The 19,856-nt window shown below is 36.1% G+C and overlaps 1 protein-coding gene across 4 annotated transcripts in view; it reads right to left on the reverse strand.

Moving 5' to 3' along the window:
• The window catches only part of ECT2 (epithelial cell transforming 2), an 84,884-nt gene that overhangs the window by 34,432 nt on the left and 30,596 nt on the right, over positions 1-19,856 (reverse strand). For all 4 annotated transcript variants that reach the window (XM_032258288.1, XM_032258287.1, XM_032258289.1 and 1 more), the window contains 4 exons: positions 16,395-16,463; positions 14,716-14,826; positions 13,829-13,925; positions 12,052-12,133 (listed from right to left, as the gene is read on the reverse strand). In XM_032258288.1, coding sequence (XP_032114179.1) covers positions 12,052-12,133; positions 13,829-13,925; positions 14,716-14,826; positions 16,395-16,463 — 359 coding nt within the window. The remainder of the gene's footprint in view (positions 1-12,051; positions 12,134-13,828; positions 13,926-14,715; positions 14,827-16,394; positions 16,464-19,856) is intronic.

Genomic DNA, 19,856 nt, shown 5'->3' on the forward strand with positions numbered 1-19,856 from the left:
GCCACCATGCTCAGCCTAAAATTATTTAAAAAATGAAATGTCCAGTGCTAAAATAAGGATTGCTTAAAAAAAATTAAAACATTACACTGAGAATATTCAGTTAATGTTAAAAAAAAAAAAAAGCAGAACAAAAGACATTACACATAAAAAGCAATAAGTAAATGGCAGAGTAAATCCAAATATATCAATAATATAAATAACATTAAATGAAAATGCAGTCAACAATCCAGAACCAGAGATTATCAGCCTGAATAAAAACACATGGTCCAACTATATACTGTCTATAAGAGATAGGCTAGATTAAAACACAAATAGGTTGAAAGAAAAAGGATGGAAAAAGATACCACACAAACAGAAGGCAAAACAGAACTATAACGGTTACAGTAATATCATATTTTAAAAAGCTTTAAGACAAAAATTTTTACTATAGACACTTTACAATGATAAAAGAGTCAATCCATCAGAAAAATGTAACAATTATAAGACACATATGAACTTAAGCAAACACAGAAATGAAGACATTAGACAATTCAAAAATAATAGTTGAGGACTCCAATACTCCACATTCATTAAAGAACAGAACTACTAGACAGAAGGAGGAAATAGGAGACTTGAACAATACTATAAAACAACTAAACCTAACAGAAATCTATAGAATGTTCCGCCCAACAACAGCAAATACACACATTCTTCTGAAGTGTACACAGCATATTCTCCAGGGTAAGCCACAGAAGAAAAGCCTCAAAAAGTTTTAAAAGATTGAAATCATGCAAGGTATCATATCATGCAAGATTGATTAAAAAAACTGAAATCACAGAACAAAAATGGAGTGAAACTAGAAATTAATACCAAAAGAAAACTTTGTAGAAATTCACAAATATGTGGGAATTAACATACTCCTAAATAACCAATGGGTCAAGAAAAACATCACAAGGGAAATCAGAAAAGACTTTCTGAGACAGAAACACAGCACACCAAAATTTGTGAGATGCAACTAAAGCAGTGCTTAGAGGAAATTTTTAGCTGTAAATGGGCATAATAAGAAAGAACAATCATAAATCAATAATGTTACCTTCTACCTTAAGATAGTGGGAAATAAAAGAGCAAACGAAACCTAGCACAAGAAGAAAGTAAAAAGAGATTACCTTAATAGAAATTAATGAAATAGATTGTACAAAAATAACAGAAAAAAATCAAGTAACTCAAAAGTTGGTTCTTTGAGAAAAAATCAACACTGACAAACCTTTTAGCTAGGCTGATCAAGAAAAAAAGAGAATACTCAAGTTACCAAAGTCATCACTATTAACCTTACAGAAAGCATTATAAGGGAACATTATGAACAATCATATGCCAACAAATCAGATTGCATAGATACAATGGACAAATTCCTAGAAAGACACAAAATTCAAAATTCATAAACTGAGTCAAGAAGAGATATAAAATCTGAATAGATCTATAACAACAGATAAACTTCTTATAATAAAAATCCTAAGCCCAGGTGGCTTCACTGATTTTTTTTTTTTTCCTTTGAGACAGAGTCTTGCTCTGTTGCCTAGGCTGGAGTTCAGTGGTATGATTTTGGCTCACTGCAACCTCCATCTCCCAGTTTCAAGCTATTCTCCTGTTTCAGTCTCCTGAATAGCTGGGATTACAGGCGTGTGCCACAATGCCCACCATGTTGGCCAGGCTGGTCTTGAACTCCTGACATCAAGTAATCCGCCCACCTCGGCCTCCCAAAGTGCTGGGATTACGGGCATGAGCCACTGTGCCCAGCTTCACTGATTAATTCTAACAAATACTGAAGAATTAATAACAGTTGTTCACAAATTCTTACAAAAAACAGAACAGAAAGAAGCACTACTCACTTCATTCTGCGAAACAAGTAATAGCCTGACACCAAAGCCAGAGAAGACATCAAAAGAAAGCTACAGACCAGTATACCTTATGACTATAGACACATAATCTTCAACAAAATACTAGCAAGCTAAATCCAGCAACATATAAGGATTATACATCATCACCAACTGGGATTTATACCAGGAATATAAGTTCAAGGTTGAGTTAATATGCAAAAATCAATTAACGTAATATGCCATAATCAACAGAACAAAAACAAACAAAAAAATGACCAGCTTGGTAGACACACAAAAAAGCATGTGACAAAACCCAACAGAAAGCCTGGTCAACATAGTGAAACGCTATCTTTAAAAAATAAATTTTTGGGCCGGGCACGGTGGCTCACACCTGTAATCCCAGCACTTTGGGAGGCCGAGACGGGTGGATCACGAGGTCAAGAGATCGAGACCATCCTGGTCAACATGGTGAAATCCCGTCTCTACTAAAAATACAAAAATTAGCTGGGCATGGTGGTGCGTGCCTGTAATCCCAGCTACTCAGGAGGCTGAGGTAGGAGAATTGCCTGAACCCAGGAGGCGGAGGTTGTGGTGTGCTGAGACCGCACCATTGCACTCCAGCCTGGGTAACAAGAGCGAAACTCCGTCTCAAAAAATAAATAAATAAATAAATTTTTTAGAAAATGGCCGAGGCTGTTGGCATGTGCCTGTAATTCCAACCTCTATTCATGAGGCTGAGGTAGGAGAATCTCTTGAGTCCAGAAGTTGATGGCTGCAGTGTGCTGATTGCACCACTACACTCCAGCCTTAGTGACAAAGCAAGACCCTGTGTCAAAAAACAAAACAAAAATCTATTTTATAATAAAAACATAAAACAATGTAGATGTAGGTGAAAACTTGCTCACTCTAATAAAGGAAATCTACAAAAACTCCAGAGCTCATCCATAGTGGTGAAAAGACCGAATGCTTTCCCCACGAAATGAAAAACAAGACAAGACGTCCACACTCACCACTTCTCTGTTTAACAATGTACTGCAGCTTTCACCTAGAATAATTAGATACAAAAATAAAAGCTATCCAGCTTAAAAACAAAAGTAAAACTATATTTGCCAATGACATAATCTTACTTATGGAAAATCCTAAGGAATTCACTAAAACCGGCCGGGCGCGGTGGCTCAAGCCTGTAATCCCAGCACTGTGGGAGGCCGAGGCGGGTGGATCACGAGGTCAAGAGATCGAGACCATCCTGGTCAACATGGTGAAACCCCATCTCTACTAAAAATACAAAAAATAGCTGGGCTTGGTGGTGCATGCCTGTAATCCCAGCGACTCAGGAGGCTGAGGCAGGAGAATTGCCTGAACCCAGGAGGCGGAGGGTGCGGTGAGCCGGTCGCGCCATTGCACTCCAGCCTGGGTAACAAGAGCGAAACTCCATCTCCAAAAAAAAAAAAAAAAAAAAAAAGAATTCACTAAAACATTATAAGAATAAAGAAGTTCACCAAGGTTGCAAGATACAAGATCTCCATATAAAATTCTATTGTATTTCTACATGCTAGCAATAAACAATCCAAAAAATGAAATTAAGAAAACAATTCCAATTACAATAGTATCAAAAAGAGTAAATACTTAAGAATAAGTCTAACAAGCAACCCACAAAGCTTATCCTCTGAAAACCACAAAATATAGTTGAAAGAAATTAAAAGTAAATATTCATAAATCAGAAGATTTAATATTGCTACGATAAGCTGAGCGAGGTGGCTCATGCCTATAACCCAAATACTTTAGAAGGCCAAGCAGGGTGGATCATCTGAGGTCTGGAGTTTGAGACCAGCCTACAACATGCTGAAACCCCATCTCTACTTAAAAATACAAAACTTAGCCAGGCATGGTGGTACACACCTGTAGTCCCAGCTACTCAGGAGGCTGATGCTGGGGAATCAGTTGAACCTAGGAGGCAGAAGTTGCATTGAGCCAAGATTGTGCCTTGCACTCCAGCCTGGATGACAGTGAAGACTCCATTTCAAAAATAATAATAACATTGCTAAGATAATACTCCTCAAATTGACGTACAAATTCAATAAAATTTCTATACACATTCCCCACTGTTTTTTGTTGTTGTTTTTCAGAAAGTGGCAAGATGCTTCTAAAAGCCACATGCCAAATTTCTATAACTCAGAATAGCAAAACCAATTGTGAAAAAGAACAAAGTTGGAAGACACATTCTTTCCAATTTCAAAACTTAAAGTACAGTAATCAAGGCTGTGTGGTTCTGGCATAAGCACAGACATACAGATCAATGAAGCAGAATTGAGAGTAAAGAAATAAACTCTTACATTTATGGTCAGCTAATTTTCAGCAATTGAACAAAAGCTATTCAGTAGCGAAAGAATACTCTCTTCAACAAACACTACTAGAATAGATTTCCGTAGTTTAAAAATGAACTTCAAAATTAACTCAAAATGGGTCACAGACCTAAATGATTTTTACCTAAAGACTAATCCCACAAACATTCTTAAATAGAAAATAAGAAAAGCATCCTTGTAACTTTGGGTTAGACAAATATTTCTTAGATAAATGTACCATTCATTAAAATAAATTTTTGTTTGTTAAATTAAAATTTCATAAATTAGACTTCAAAATCTAGAACTCCTATTTTTTGCAAGAAATGTCAAAAGAAAAACAACAAGCTAGAAACTAGGAGGAAGTATTTGCAACCATATATCTTTTTTTAAAAAAAGGCTTTTACCTAGAATATAAAGAACTCTCAAAATTCAAGCACAGAACAAGCAAAAAATTTTTTTTCAAATAGAAGACTCAAATAGGCACATCACCAAACAAGGTAATATGACAACAAATAATCACATGAAAAGATGTTTAACATCATTTGTTGTTATGAAAATGGGAAAAACAACCACACATCTATGAGAATGTCACAAATTAAAATGACTGGCCAGGCTGAGCATGGTGGCTCAAGCCTATAATCCCAGTGCTTTGGGAGGCTGAGGCTGGTGGATCATCTGAGGACAGGAGTTCGAGACCAGACTGGTCAACAAGGTAAAGCCCCATCTCTACTAAAAATACTAAAATTAGTTGGGCATGGTGGCAGATGCCTGTAATCCCAACTACTCCTGAGGTTGAGGCAGGAGAATTGCTTGAACCCGGGAGGCAGAGGTTGCCATGAGCTGGGATTGTGCCACTGCACTCCAGCCTAGGCAACAGAGTAAGACTCCATCTCAAAAAATAAGAATAAAAAAATAAAAAATAGTCCAGGTATGGTGGGTCACTCCTGTAATCCCAGCACTTTGGGAGGCCAACGCAGGCAGATCACAGGGTCAGGAGATCAAGAACATCCTGGCTAACATGGTGAAACCCTGTCTCTACTAAAAATACAAAAACTAGCTGGGCGTGATGGCGCCTGCCTATAATCCCAGCTACTTGGGAGGCTGAGGCAGGAGAATAGCTTGAACCAGGGAGTCAGAGGTTGCAGCGAACCAAGATTGTGCTATTGCATTCCAGCCTGACGACAGAGGGAGACTCTGTCTCAAAAATAAATAAATAATAAAAAAACTAAAATGACTGACCACACCAACTGTTGGTAAGGACATGGAAACTTGAACACCACACACTGTTGGTAGGAATGCAAAATAATATAACCACCTTGTCAACAGTTTGACAGTTTCTTAGAAATGCATACACCTTGCTGGGTGCAGTAGCTCAGGCCTGTAATTCCAACACTTTGGGGGGCTGAGGCAGGCAGATTGCTTGAGTCCAGGAGTTCAAGACCAGCCTGGGCAACATAGTGAAACCCTGTCTCTACAAAAAATACAAAAACTTACCCAGTAGCGTTGCACCTGTAGTCCCAACTACTCAGAAGACTGAGGTGGGAGGAATGCTTGAGCCTGAAAGGTGGAGGTTGCAATGAGCCAACATTACACCACCACACTCCAGCCTGGGCCACAGAATGAGACCCTGCCCCCTACCGTCAGAAAAAAAAATGCATACACCTACTATCTGACCTACCATTCCCACTCCTAGGTATTTATCCAAGAGAAATGAAGGCATATGTCTATCCAAAGACTGGTTCACAAATTTTCAAAGCAGCTTTACTTGTAATAGCCAAGAATTGGAAACAATCAAAATGCCATCAACATGAAAATGGATAAACTCCGATATATTCATACGATGGAAAATAAAGTAAATTCACTACTGAAATAAGCAACAATAAGGACTAATCTGAAAGTAATTGTGCTGAGTTAAAAAAAAAAAAAAAAAGCCAGACAAAAGATTCCATGTAAATAAAATCCTAGAAAGTGTATATATGCATATCTCACTTTATTGTGCTTTACTTTATTGTGCTTCACATATAGCGTTTTTTGTTTGTTGTTGCTGTTGTTTCAAAGAGATTGAAAGTTTCTGAGCAACCCTGTGTCAAGTAGGTCTACAGTGCCGTTTTTCTAACAATACGTGCTTACTTTGTGTCTCTTTCACATTTTGGTATTTCTCTCAATATTTCAAACGTTCTCATTATTATTATATCTGTTATAGTGATTATGATGATGATCTGTTATCATGATTATGATTATCTGTTATGGTGTTATGATGATGTTACTATTGTAATTGTTTTGGGACACCACAAACAATGCCCATATGAGACACTGAACCTAATCAATAAATATGTATGTGTTCTGAGTGCTCCACCAGCCAGCCATTCCCTTTCTCTCTCTCTCCTCTTGCTTCTCTATTCCCTGAGATACAACAATATTGAAATTAATAACCAACCCTACAATGTCCTCTAACTATTTAAGTGAAAGAAGGAGTTGCACATTTCTCTCTTCAAATCAAAAGCTGGAAATGATTGAGTTTAGTAAGAGGGGCAAGTTGAAAACAGAGATAGTCCTAAAGCTAAGCCTCTTGCATTGAACAGCCAAACTGTGAATGTAAAAGAAAAGTTATTGAAGAAAACTAAAAGTGCTACTCTAGTGACATGAATAATAAGTGAAACAACCTTATTGCTAATATGGAGAAGGTTTCAGTGGTCTAGATAGAAGATCAGACCAGCCTTAACAATCCAGAACAAGCCCCTAACTAATCCAGAACAATTTCCTAATTGTCTTCAATTCTGTGAAGGCTGACAGAGGTAAGAAAGTTGAAGAAAAGTTTGAAGTTAGCAGAGTTGGTTCATGGAAGTTTAAGGAAAGAAGCTATTTCCGTAACATAAAAGTGCCAGGTGAAGCAGCAAGTGCTAATGGAGAAGCTACAGCAAATTATCCAGAAACCCTAGCTGAAATAATTGAAGAAGGTGGCTATACTAAACAACAGAGTTTCAATGTAGACAAAACAGCCTTCAAGTAGAAGAAGATGCTTTCTAGGACTCTCACAACTAGAAGGGAGAAGTAAATGCCTGGTTTCAGAGCTTCGAAGGACAGGCTGACTCTTTTGTTAGGGGCTAATGCAACTGGTGACTATGTGGTAGCCAATGATCATTGACCATTCTGAAAATCCTAGGGCCCTTCAGAATTATGCTAAATCGACTCTGTCTGTGTTCTGCAAATGAAACAGCAAAGTATGGATGACAGCACATCTGTCATGGTCTACTACATTTTTTTCCTTTTTTCAGACAGAGTCTCACTCTGTCATCAGGCTGGAGTGCAGTGGCGCAATCTTGACTCACTGCAACATCCAGCTCTTGGATTCAAGCAATTCTCGTACCTCAGCCCCTGCGTAGATGGGGTTACAGACGTGCATCATCACACCTAGCTAATTTTTTTGTGTTTTTGGTAGAGACGGGGTTTCACCATGTTGGTCAAGCTGGTCTGAAACTCCTGGCCTCAAGTGATACGCCCACCTCAGCCTCCCAAAGTGCTGAGATTACAGGTGTGAGCCACTGCACCTGGCCCTGCTAAATCTTTTAAGCCCACTCTTGAGATCTACAGCTCAGAAAAATGTTCCTTTCAAAAGATTACCGCTTATTGACAATATACCTGGTCATCCAAGAGCTCTGACGGAGATGTACAGAAGACTAATTTTGTTTTCATGCCTGGTAGCTCAATGTCCAATTCTTCAGCCCATGAATCAAGAAGTAATTTCAACTTTCAAGTCTTACTATTTAAGAAACACATTTCATAAGGCTATAGCTGCCACAGACAGAACAAATCCATCAGAAGAATCACAAGAATCACCAAGACAATTGAAAACCTACTGGATGACGTCCAAAAGAGCACAGACTATTTTTCCAAGCAGAAGTGAGCATTGGGCCGTTTTAGTACCAGGCTGCAGTGGACAGTCATAACAAAAGCTCTTTTCTATTTTCATAAGTAAAACACTAGACTTTAGATTCATATGAGATGTGATGTGGTACAAGCCAAGCCTTTCCTACGGGGGTTAGAGAGGCCAGCCTTTCTTCCCTTGGTAGGAATGGCTTGAGTTGTGCTGTGGGGCAGGCTACTGATTTGTATGATGTATCAATAGAGGGCATCAGCCAACTGATCGTTTGCAGTTTCTATTAACTGACCAAAAAAAAAAAAAAGGAAAAAGAAAGCCTACTGGAAAGGATTCACCATCTTTGTTGCCATTTGAAAACATCTATCCAGCAGGTGACGCTGGGTATGCGAGGCCAGGGGCACAGGTGGAGACCTCAGGGGAGGTAACACCAAGGTGACGGGTTGCAGGTTGCAGAGAGCCACGGTAGTCAGCAGCAGAGAAGCGGGGCAGAATAAAACAACAACAGCCAGAGCTCAGGTCAAGGAGGCACAAATAAAAATGAAGAAAAAGAAAAGAACATTTGTGAATCATGGGAGGTCATATATCAACATTAATCGTCTAGAAGTTGATTCCAGTCCTTATGGATGACTTTGAGGGGTTCAAGGTTTCAGTTGCAGAAGGAATTGCAGATGTGGCAGAAACAGCAAGTGGACTACAATTAGAAGTGGAGGCTAAAGATGGGACTGAATTGTTGCAATCTCATGAACAATCCCGAACAAATAAAGAGTTGCTTCTTACATATAAGCAAAGAAAGTGGTTTCTTGAGATGGAATCTACTCCTGGTGAAGATGCTGTGAACATTGTTGAAATGACAAGAAATGATTTAGAATACTATAGACAGTTGATAACGTGGTGTCAAAATCTAAAATAACTGACCCCAACTTTGAAGTTTTACTATGGGTAAAATTCTATTCAACAGCATTGCATGCTACAGAAAAACTGTTCATGAAAGGAAGAATCAATTGATATGGTCAACTTCACTGCTGTCTTATTTGAAGAAATTGCTACCCGGGTGTGGTGGCTCATGCATGTAATTCCAGTACTTATTCCAGTAGTAAGGGAAGCCGAGGTGGGCAGATTGCTTGAGTTCAGGAGTTCATGACCAGCCTGGGCAACATGGTGAAACTCCAGCTGTACAAAAAATATAAAAATTAGCTAGGCATGGTGGTACACATCTGCAATCCCGGCTACTCAGGAGGTTGAGGTGGGAGAAGGTGAAAGCTGCAGTGAGTTGAGACTGTGCCACCGCACTCTGGCCTGGGAAACTAGAGTGAGACCTTGTCTCAAAAGGGGAGGGGGGGGGGGGGGGGGAGGGAGAGAGAGAGAGAGAAAGAGAGAGAGAGAGAGTAATACCACAGCCACCCCAGCCTTCAGCAACCACCACCCTGGTAAGCAGCCATCAACATCGAGGCAAGACCTTCACCAGCAAAAAGACCAGAACTTACTGAAGGCTCAGATATCAGGTATGTACATTAATTTTTAAACATAATGCTACTGTATAATTCACAGGCTATGGTATAGTGTAAACATAACTTTCATATGCACTGAGAAATGAAAAAATTCATGAGTTGCTTTACCGGGATATTTCCTTTATTGCCATGGTCTGCAACTTAACCTGCAATATCTGGGGCATTCCTAAATTACAGTGATATAAGGTTGCCTTGGGAAGGGCAAAACAGGATAGGCCAGAAAAGGAGATTATTACCAAGGGGCATGAGTAAATTTTGGGGGTGATGGAAATGTTCCTCATCTTGATTGTGGTGATGGTTTCTTGGGAACATATGTGTGCCGAAATTAATCAAACTATATTTTAAATATGTGTAGTTTAAAAAAGTCATATTTGAAGTAACTAAAAACATATGTATATATAACAAATTAATATTGAAAAACTAAGCACATATACCTGATGTTGTTAGAATCCAATTTTAGGAGGCGTTTTTAGTTTGCCTAAATGGTAAGGACTAGTGAAGTGGTGTTGTGTCATCATTTCCTATATCTGATATGTTATGGTGGTTTTAATCAACCAAAATAAGCATTAAATCTCTAGAGTAAATGTTCAAGAATCTCAAGAATTTAGATCCGGTAAAATTCTATAAGGCTTATAAATCAGCATCACAATTTGACATTAAAATATCAGCTCCTATAATTCAACATTTATTGAGAATCTGTGGGAAAGGCACTTAGGGTAGGGATACATTAAAAATAGAAGTTCTCAAGAAATTTAAATGTCTTATTGATTCAGCTCATTATCCCTAGAGCAGCAAGCTTGACACTATTCTAAAGAAGGCAACATGTCAAATGACTACTCTATTTGCTACTTTTCCTTACTTACTTTATAATCTTTGCTTACCAAAATATATTATACATAAATAACAAATAGCATAAGCCACTTGTAGAGTATTCTACACTCTAAACAGATAAATTGAGCAGGTAACAATCTCTCAGTTTCTTTTATAAAAATATGAAAACAATGACTGTCTACTTTGTAAAGTCTGTTGAAAAGATCAAGGTAAATACTGTGTGTCAGAGTATTTTAAACCATAAGGTGCTGAAAAAATATGGAGAATTGTCATCATAATAGTCTCAATACTATTATCCTGGTCCCAGGGGAAAAAAATCAAAAGCATGATGGTTGTTTGGTGAATGTACAAAATACAAATACAAGCAAAAAGAAAAGAAAACAAAAAAGTATATACAGTCAGCCCTCCATATCTGCAGATGCTGACTGTAGGGGACCTGAGCACCTGCAGATTTTGGTATCTGAGGGAGTCTTTGGACCCCTGTTTACATAACACTTTCAGCAGGAACAGAAGCTGATAATAACTAATTTGAGCATTATTGTTTCAAATAAGAGAATGAGAGAGAGGTCTCTGCTGAATCCCCTCTCTAGAGCTAGTGAAGTTTTTCCTTAAGAGCTTTTCTGGAAGCCTTTTAAGAAACTCTCACACAGAAGCACCTGGAATCTCAGAAATCAATTAAATACACTGATATACAAAGCCCACTTAAAGTGCCTTCTCTGAGGCAAAACAAAAACAGTTAACGGCAAGAGAGTTTTCCACTCAGCTCCTAACAGTCAGAAGATCATTTCTGATCAGTCCTGTTTCCAAGTTAGATTATAGTAAGCAGCCTAAGTTTATGATCAAACTTCCCAAATCAGGCTGGGCACGGTGGCTCACACCTGTAATCCCAGCACTTTGGGAGGCTGAGGCAGGTGGAACACGAAGTCAGGAGTTCAAGACCAGCATGGTCAAGATGGTGAAACCCTGTCTCTACTAAAAATACAAAAATTAGCTGGGCATGTTGGCAGGCGCCTATAATCCCAGCTACTCAGGAGGCTGAGGCAGAGAACTGCTTAAACCCAGGAGGTGGAGGTTGCAGTGAGCCAAGATCGGGCCATTGCACTCCAGCCTGGGCAACAGTGTGAGACTCCGTCTCAAACAAACAAACAAACCAACAAACCCCTCAAATCAATTTCATTGAATTTACACTTTTAATACATTTCCAACTAATCCTGCCAATTTAATTCCACAGAATTCTAGGTAGAAAACAAAAAGTTAAAAGTTAAAGTGAAAAAGTATTGCAAATCTTTTCGTTTCACTGTGGTCAAATTCTCACGTTACATTTGGGCAATTCACATTAATATGAAGACAGAAACAAGCTATGACTAGAGGTATATGAAGAAAATGTCTAACAGGGCATTTGTAACATTTTCAAGTTTCTAAACTATTATTTTCTGTGCCCAAGAGTTTAATAACTTCAGAAATAAACATTTTGATTAATGAACGTATCTTACGATACTTCTGTGTAACTACACTATTAGAATAATAATTTATTTTACAAGAATTTTGCTATTGATATTTTTCTATTTATGATTTTAGTTGTTCTTAATTCCATTAGAAATCTAAGGCACGATCAAAAATTGAAACAATGCACTTACGTCATTACTTCCTTTAGTGATCCAATAGCTTTTTCTAAAGTGCTTTTGTCTGGATTTTCATCAGCTGTATGCTTCTTAAGATCTGTAATAATACAATGATTTTTTCATGCATAAAAAATTAACTGATTTCTCATCTAAGACTTTAAAATGCTGTCCATCTTGATACAGCTGATTAATGTTTAAAGATAATATTCACTCTTTACTTTTAAAAAAGTTTTAAGCACTATTTCCTAAAAAACTCTCTCATACATCTGTTAAGGTTTCCATTTTTACTGACTAAATTTTCAGAATATGTAATCTTGATTTTTCTTACACTTATGTTCCAATCCCCTCAAGTAATGCTTGAGGAATCCTAAATTCCCCAAACTCTCTCCATAGTGCTAAATGAAAACATAGGATCCTCAGTAAGCTCAGAAATCATAATGTATTTTGTATTTCATACTGGGGCCCATGGCTACATCACAGAGAGCATCTGGTATCTTTAAGAACAGATTTTGTTACTTTAGAGACTTATACTTAACACATTGACTCTTCTACTCCAGGTTGTTTATTTGTGTTTCCTACGTCATCCTTGGCATAGTCTTATCAAATCTAAGTTTAATCTAGTACCACTGTCCACCTAATTAATCTCTCATGCAATAATAAAGCTTAGAAATAATTTTATTCATAACATTTATGAATTTCTACAAGTACTTAATGAAATAATAATGAAGATACATAAATTAGAAGAAAACCACAATGTTTTGGAAACCTGAAGTTTGTTCATATATTCTCCTTATAATTTGTAAAACAGAACAGTTTTAAATAGTAGATAAATCATTTTATAAGCCAGTAATTCTCAACTATATTAGATAATTCTAAAGAAAACAAAAATTGTCAGATTTTTAGTTACTACTATAATTCATATACTAACCAAGATTTTTAAAGAAAATAACAAACCATCACAAAATTTGCCTCCTTGTCTGCTGTACATATTAGTGTAGATTAAGTTTAGGAATTAAATGCTTTATTATAGACTTATTCCTGTTTATAATTTTTTTTTTTTTTTTAATTATTTTTAGAGACGGGGTCTCTGTATGTTGCCCAGGCTGGTCTCCAACTCCTGGGCTTATCCCTGGTCTTCCAAAGTGCTGGGATTACAGGCTATAATTTAGTTTTCACACTTAACTAAAAATAAAATAAAAACTGATACTGTCCTTAGACAGCTAAATGTAACAGAATATACATATACATTTTTTACCACAGGCAAAATTTATTCATAAAAATTCTCTGCTGTAAAAATCCCTTCTATTGATATCTGTAGTTCAGTTCTGGAATAAATACATGTTTCAAGAGGATTCTGAGCAATCTAAAGGCAAAAAAAGTAAGCGTAAAGCCAAGTATATAGAACTTTACTAAAATTCAAAAAACGGCTACAAAAAACTTGGGACATACGAATTTATCTCTCTCTTTGTGATTCTGTGGGCAAATTTTGTAGGTACTTGGATGTAAGATGATTTTGAATTAGTGACACACCATGAAATAGACTTTTAAATGAAAAGACAAAATGTATACTACTAGTCAATATATTTGATATCACAACAAATAAAGTATTTCAGGCTAGACTGAATTTTTGTGGCACCAGTATTTTTTAAGATAATCCATAAAGCAAAACATATATAATAAACTTTAATGCTGAAATCTAAAAAACTCTGAAAATAAGAAGAAATTCAACTTTTTTGGAAAAAACAATTCCACTAAAATATCTGAAGTAGTCTGAAACAGATCAGACACGTACCATTTAAAAGTAACGCAACACTGGGTAACCTCTGTACTGGTCGGATAAGAAGTTCAACAAGGCTCTGCCGTCCACATTCTGGTTTTGCTTGGTTTATCTGAAAAAAATTTATTCAACAATTTCAAAAAAGGTTTTCTGAAAAGATTGTATGTCCTATGTCCTACTTTTTATTAGATTACACCTTATCATCAGTGTCCCTGATACAAACTAATAGAGGTGTAATTGCTCCCCAGCAGATTACTGTGGCTGAATAATTTTTCAGTGCCTGAAATGACCTCTTGGCCAGCCAGTGGTTAACATCTTACATAAAAGGTGAGTTCCTCTACAAACTCCTATATATGCCATCTTACAATTCTCTTAAGTCTGCATCGTTCACAAGAAAAAGCACATTTAATAACATTAATTAGGCTAGTACCACTACATAACAAAGGAACTGTTAAGAAAAAAAAAAAGGCAAAACAAATCTCACTGGAAAATCATTAGGTGTTTCGAGAACTAAAATAACATATAACTTTTTAAAAACTTTTTTGTAGAGATAGGGGTCTCACCATGTTGCTCAAGCAATCCTCCCTTATCAGCCTCTCAAAGTGCTAAGATTACAGGCTGACATTGGCCAGTGCACCCAGCCACAACTTAAAAAAAAAAAAAAGACTACATATAACATTCTTATTCACTCAGCTGCCTCCTGGCACCTAATACTGAAAATATCAAACTTTCCAAAGCTAAACATCATTGTCACCACAAGTACAACTAAATTTAACAGACATTAAGATGTTCCTACATAGATACATTTTACTAAAGTTAAAATGTACTTCATTTTTTCATGATTTTGATGTATTACTTTGGAAATAATCCTCAAATTTTTATTTGAAAGAAATATATATTACCTTGAGAAAAGCATGAAATCTTGGTTTCTGTTTTTCACATTTAATAATTGTTTCCTTGCTCATTTCAAAGAAGTTTACAAAGGGAGGGTACGTTTTTACCAAATCTTTTGACTAGGAAGAAAAGGGGGAAAAAACATTATTGTTATGCATTTATCACCCTTAGAGACAATGAAACTTAAAGTCAAATAGTTAATAGTCACAATCTGACATATTAGATGTAAAAGTTTATGTTTCTTCTCAAATATAGAAACATTTTATAAATTTCTCAGTAAACAGTTAATTGCCAAACAAAATGCATCAATTGGTATACATAGTCTAAAACATGTAACGACCCAGAAAAAAACAAAAGCATGTTAAAGCTTAATTGTATTGATACAAACATGACAAAGAAAATGTCTATGAGCTCAAAAAATATTAATTAAATTACAGCTGATCTATGTAGATGCCAAAAGCATGGTATTTATTCAAAAATCCAAACCCCCATTAAAAGATCAGTTATATTACCCAAAAATGCAAGCAAGAAAAGGAAAATGGTCTTGGCTAATTGAGAAAATTAAAAGGTATCAAAAAAGTACGAAGAAATAATTTGTACATTTTTAATTCTCAACCAAACTGAAAAAATATCTAAGAGACTATTTTGTAAGGAAAGAAGTTAGAAAGAGGCTTCAAAAAATAAAAGTATAAATGCCAGTACTCAAGGCACTGAAACTTACAAATTTTATTTAAAGAGATTCAAAGAAACATACAAATTCTATTTATAGAACCTCATCAAAATTAATTCATAAAACTTAAGTTGTGTGGTTCTTATCCTAGTAAAGAAGAGGCAGTTCATTAGAAGCCGTTAAACAGAAACAGACATGACAACAGTGTTATCAAAAAGAAGGGAGAAAAATAAAAACTTCTTTGTACATTTGGTAGAATTCAGCAATATTCACAGTAGCAAGGATATGGAATCAATCTAAGGGCCCATCAGTGATAGACTTAATAAAGAAAATGTGGTATATATACACTATGGAATGCTATGCAGCCATATTAAAAAAAAAAAAAAAAGCAAGATCATCTCCTTTGCAGACACATAGATGGAGCATCATCCTTAGCAAACTAACACAGGAACAGAAAACCAAACATCACATATTCTCACTTATAAGTGGGAGCTAAAGGATTAGAAGACATAGACACATAGAGGGGAGCAATACACAGCTGGGACCTATTGGAAAGAGGAGGGTAGGAGGAAGGAGAAGATCAGGAAAAGTAACTAAAAGGCACTAGGCTTAAAACTTGGGTGACAAAATAATCTGTACAATAGACCCCCATGACACAATATTACCTACATAATAAACCTGTACATATTACACTACTGAACTTAAAATGAAAAATAATATACAAAATAAAAATACAATCCGTGGCCATTTATGAAGGGCAAATAACTTGATATACACTAAAACAATTACAGCACAGCATGATAATTAGCATTCTTCTAATAGTCTTGGACCATTAAGAAGGTGTTAAGTTGTGTCTAGAAGGCATGTTTCAGAAGACAAAGAACATTTCCAGTATATTTTATAAACACAATCATGGCAGTTTTAAAACCTCTCACATTTAAATAGGTAAATTACATTCCTTGCCAGTCCTTGATCAGATCATACTTTAATCTGAAAACTTAGAAATACAATACTTACATATTTTAGAAAAATGTCACCGACGCTTTTGTTCTCATCCCAATTAACTATAAGGTCTTCAAGATCATCCTGAAATAGCATGAATTAAAATATTTAAGATTAAACCTGACAGCTCCTTATACATCTTTTAATATTTCCAAGATACTCATTGGAAAGCAGCACTTTACAAAGTGTCCTAATTTGATTTGTAAAATAATGAACATCCCATTCTTTCTCTTCAACAAGGAGGTTTTTTTTTTTACTACAAAGAAAACATCCTTTGAAAAATAATTTTTAAAATACAAATATTGCAAAGTCAATAAGCCTAACTTTCCAATATGATGTAATAACTCAGTATTTTTTTCTTATAGAAAACTACTTTCTATAAAGTAGTTGCTGAGGCATCTTATTTAACATCAGTCTTTAAAGACTGTAATCTCTAACAGGCATCAGCAAATTTAAAAGTGTGAATGGGCTGGGCGTGGTGGCTCATGCCTATAATCCAAGCACTTTGGAGGCCAAGGAGGGCGGATCACCTGAGGTCGGGAGTTCAAGACCAGCCTGACCAACACGGTGAAACCCCGTCTTTAAAAAAAAAAAAAAAAAGTGTGAATGAATGAGTGTGACTGTGTTCCAATACCAAAACATGCAATGGGCTGGATTTGGCCCATGAAGCATAGTTTGTTAATTCCTCATAGTCATTCTAAAATATTACTTCTTTGTAAAAACTAAGGAGAACATTTAAAAGCTTTATAATAAACAAGCAAATAAGATGATAAAATGAGATGCCAAGGAAATGACAAGACCTAATTGAAATTCTAAGTGACTAAAGTAGATATCAATCAACGAGCTCTTATACTAAAGATTCTCTATAAAGTTTCAACTAAAGTTTCATCAAAGACTGCCAGGACATCCTTTCAGTGGAATCCCTGATTAAAATTATTTTTGTACTACTACTAAAGCATTATTTGATCTTTTCACTCATTCTCTCACAAGTACATACAGTTGTTTTCTACAAGCCACATGATGTGTGATATTGCAACAGACTGAATGCAGAAGCAGATATGAGAATCAGTCTTCTATTAAGTTAGACAGTAAAAAAAACTACAATACCACCACTCCCCTTACTAATTATTTTTGTTTGGAAAATTATTTCTCTTAAAGAATATGTTACTTGTGTTACCATGTAATCAGTTATTATTTTAAATGAATTAATATAAAATTAGATAACCCACATGCAAAAAGATGAACTTAAACCCTCACCTCATGCAAAACAACTTGTTGAAGAAAACAGAAAACAATCTTCAAAATCTTGAGTTTGGAAAAAAAATTTAGATATGACACTGAAATCACAGTCCACAAAAGAAAAAAATGAGTACACTGAACTTGATCAAAATTTAAAACTTTTGTACTTCAAGAAAACTTGTATCCACAATTTATAGTGAACTCTTAAAACTCAAGGATAATCCAATCGAAAATGGGCAACATACAGTAGCCATTTCACCAAAAATAATATACAAATAGCTAATAACCATGTGAAAAGACACTTAATCATTAGGGAAATAAAATTAAAGCCACAAGAGACATCTCCTCACCCACTAGGATGGTTGTAATTTAAAAAAAAAAAAAAAAAGGCCAGGCGAGGTAGCTCATGCCTGTAATCCCAGCACTTTGGGAGGCCAAGGTGGGCAAATTATGAGGTCAAGAGATCGAGACCACCCTGGCCAAAGGGGTGAAACCCCGTCTCTACAAAAAATATAAAAATTGGCAGGGTGTGGTGGTGTATGCCTTGGGAGGCTGAGGCAAGAGAACTGCTTGAACCTGGGAGGCAAAGGTTGTAGTGAGCTGAGTTCACACCATTGCACTCCAGCCTGGTGACAGAGCAAGACTTGGGCTCAAAAAAAAAAAAAAAAAAAAAAAAAAAAAAAAAAAGGGGGGGGGGGGGGGCGCGGATTTGGACCTCTCATTCATTACTGGTGAAAATAACAACTAATGGGTCCAAGCTACTTGGGAGGCTGAAATGGGAGGATCACTTGAGACCAGAGTTTGAGGCCAGCCTGGACAATGTGGCATGACCACATCTTTAAATTAATTAATTAACTTTAAAATTATGAGAAAACCCTGGGATTTTCTCAAAAATTTTAAATATAAAACTACTATACAGCTCATCAATCCTACTTCTCGGTATTTACTCAAGAGAAATGAATACATGTTCACCCAAAGATCTACACACCACATTCTCACAGCAGCATTATTCCTAATAGCCAAAAACGAAAACAATCTAAATGTCTATCAACTGGTGAACAGACTTTTAAAAGTTAGTATAGTCATATAATGGAATATTTGACCAGCAAAAAAGAACTTCTAACATGCTACATTTAGATGAACTAAAAAAAATGTTAAGAGGAAACCATACATAAAAGACCACTATCTAAACATATTTACAATACTATATAGTATATGAAATAGTATATTTATATACTATGTATATACACATAGTATCAATGTATATTTATAATGTATTATATATATAAAATGTACAGAAAAGGCAAAATCATAGATACAGAAAGTGCATTAGTAGTTGCCTATGGCTGGGGCAGGAATAGAGATTAACCGTAAGTAGACATCTTACTTGGGGTGGGTAGTGAAAATGTCCTAAAGTGGATTTATGGTGATGGTTGTACCACCCGGTTAAGTTACTAAAATAACTGAATTGTACTATATAATTTTTCTTTTTTTGAGACAGGGTCTTACTCTATTGCTCAGGCTGGAGTGCAGTGGCACAATCATGACTCGCTGGAGCCTCAACCTCCCAGGCTCAAGCGATCCTCCCACCTAAGCCTCCCAAGTAGCTGGGACGACGGGCATGTGCCACTACAGTCAGCTAACTTTTTTTATTTTTTGCAAAAATGGGTTCTCACTATGTTGGCCAGGCTGATCTCAAACTCCTAAATTCAAGCGATATTCCTGCCTCACTCTTCCAAAGTGCTGGGATTACAGGCAGGAGCCACCACACCCGACCTGAATTGTGTATTTTAAATAGGTGAATTTAAAAACATGTAAGATGTGCCTCAGTAAAGCTGTTAAAAATAATACACCTTAAATAATATTTTAAAATTCTAAATACAGCAAATACCAATATATAAAATCCACTTAAGCAAAACTTCTTCAATTTTTAAGAATGCAAAGGGATCCTAAGGCCAAATAATTTAAGAATCACTGTCCTATACTAACTAGTAGATTCAATAGAGTTCAAAAGGGAGAAAAACTACTTTCGATGGCGCAAAGTAAACTCTAAGAAAGAATATATTTTAACAGTCCACAAACATCAAGAACTAGGAAGATTTAACTGTTCAGAATTGTACTTGAAAGAAAAAAAAAAGGAGAAAAAGATTATAAATAAGCCTAATTTGGGGGCAATATAATGCACTGAATTCTGGCACTGACTACTGAGGTTTAAATACTAGCTCTTGGGCTTCTGTG

Source organism: Sapajus apella, unplaced genomic scaffold (genome assembly GCF_009761245.1).
Source record: "Sapajus apella isolate SASKATOON/1434 unplaced genomic scaffold, GSC_monkey_1.0 scaffold101, whole genome shotgun sequence".
NCBI lineage: Eukaryota > Metazoa > Chordata > Mammalia > Primates > Cebidae > Sapajus > Sapajus apella.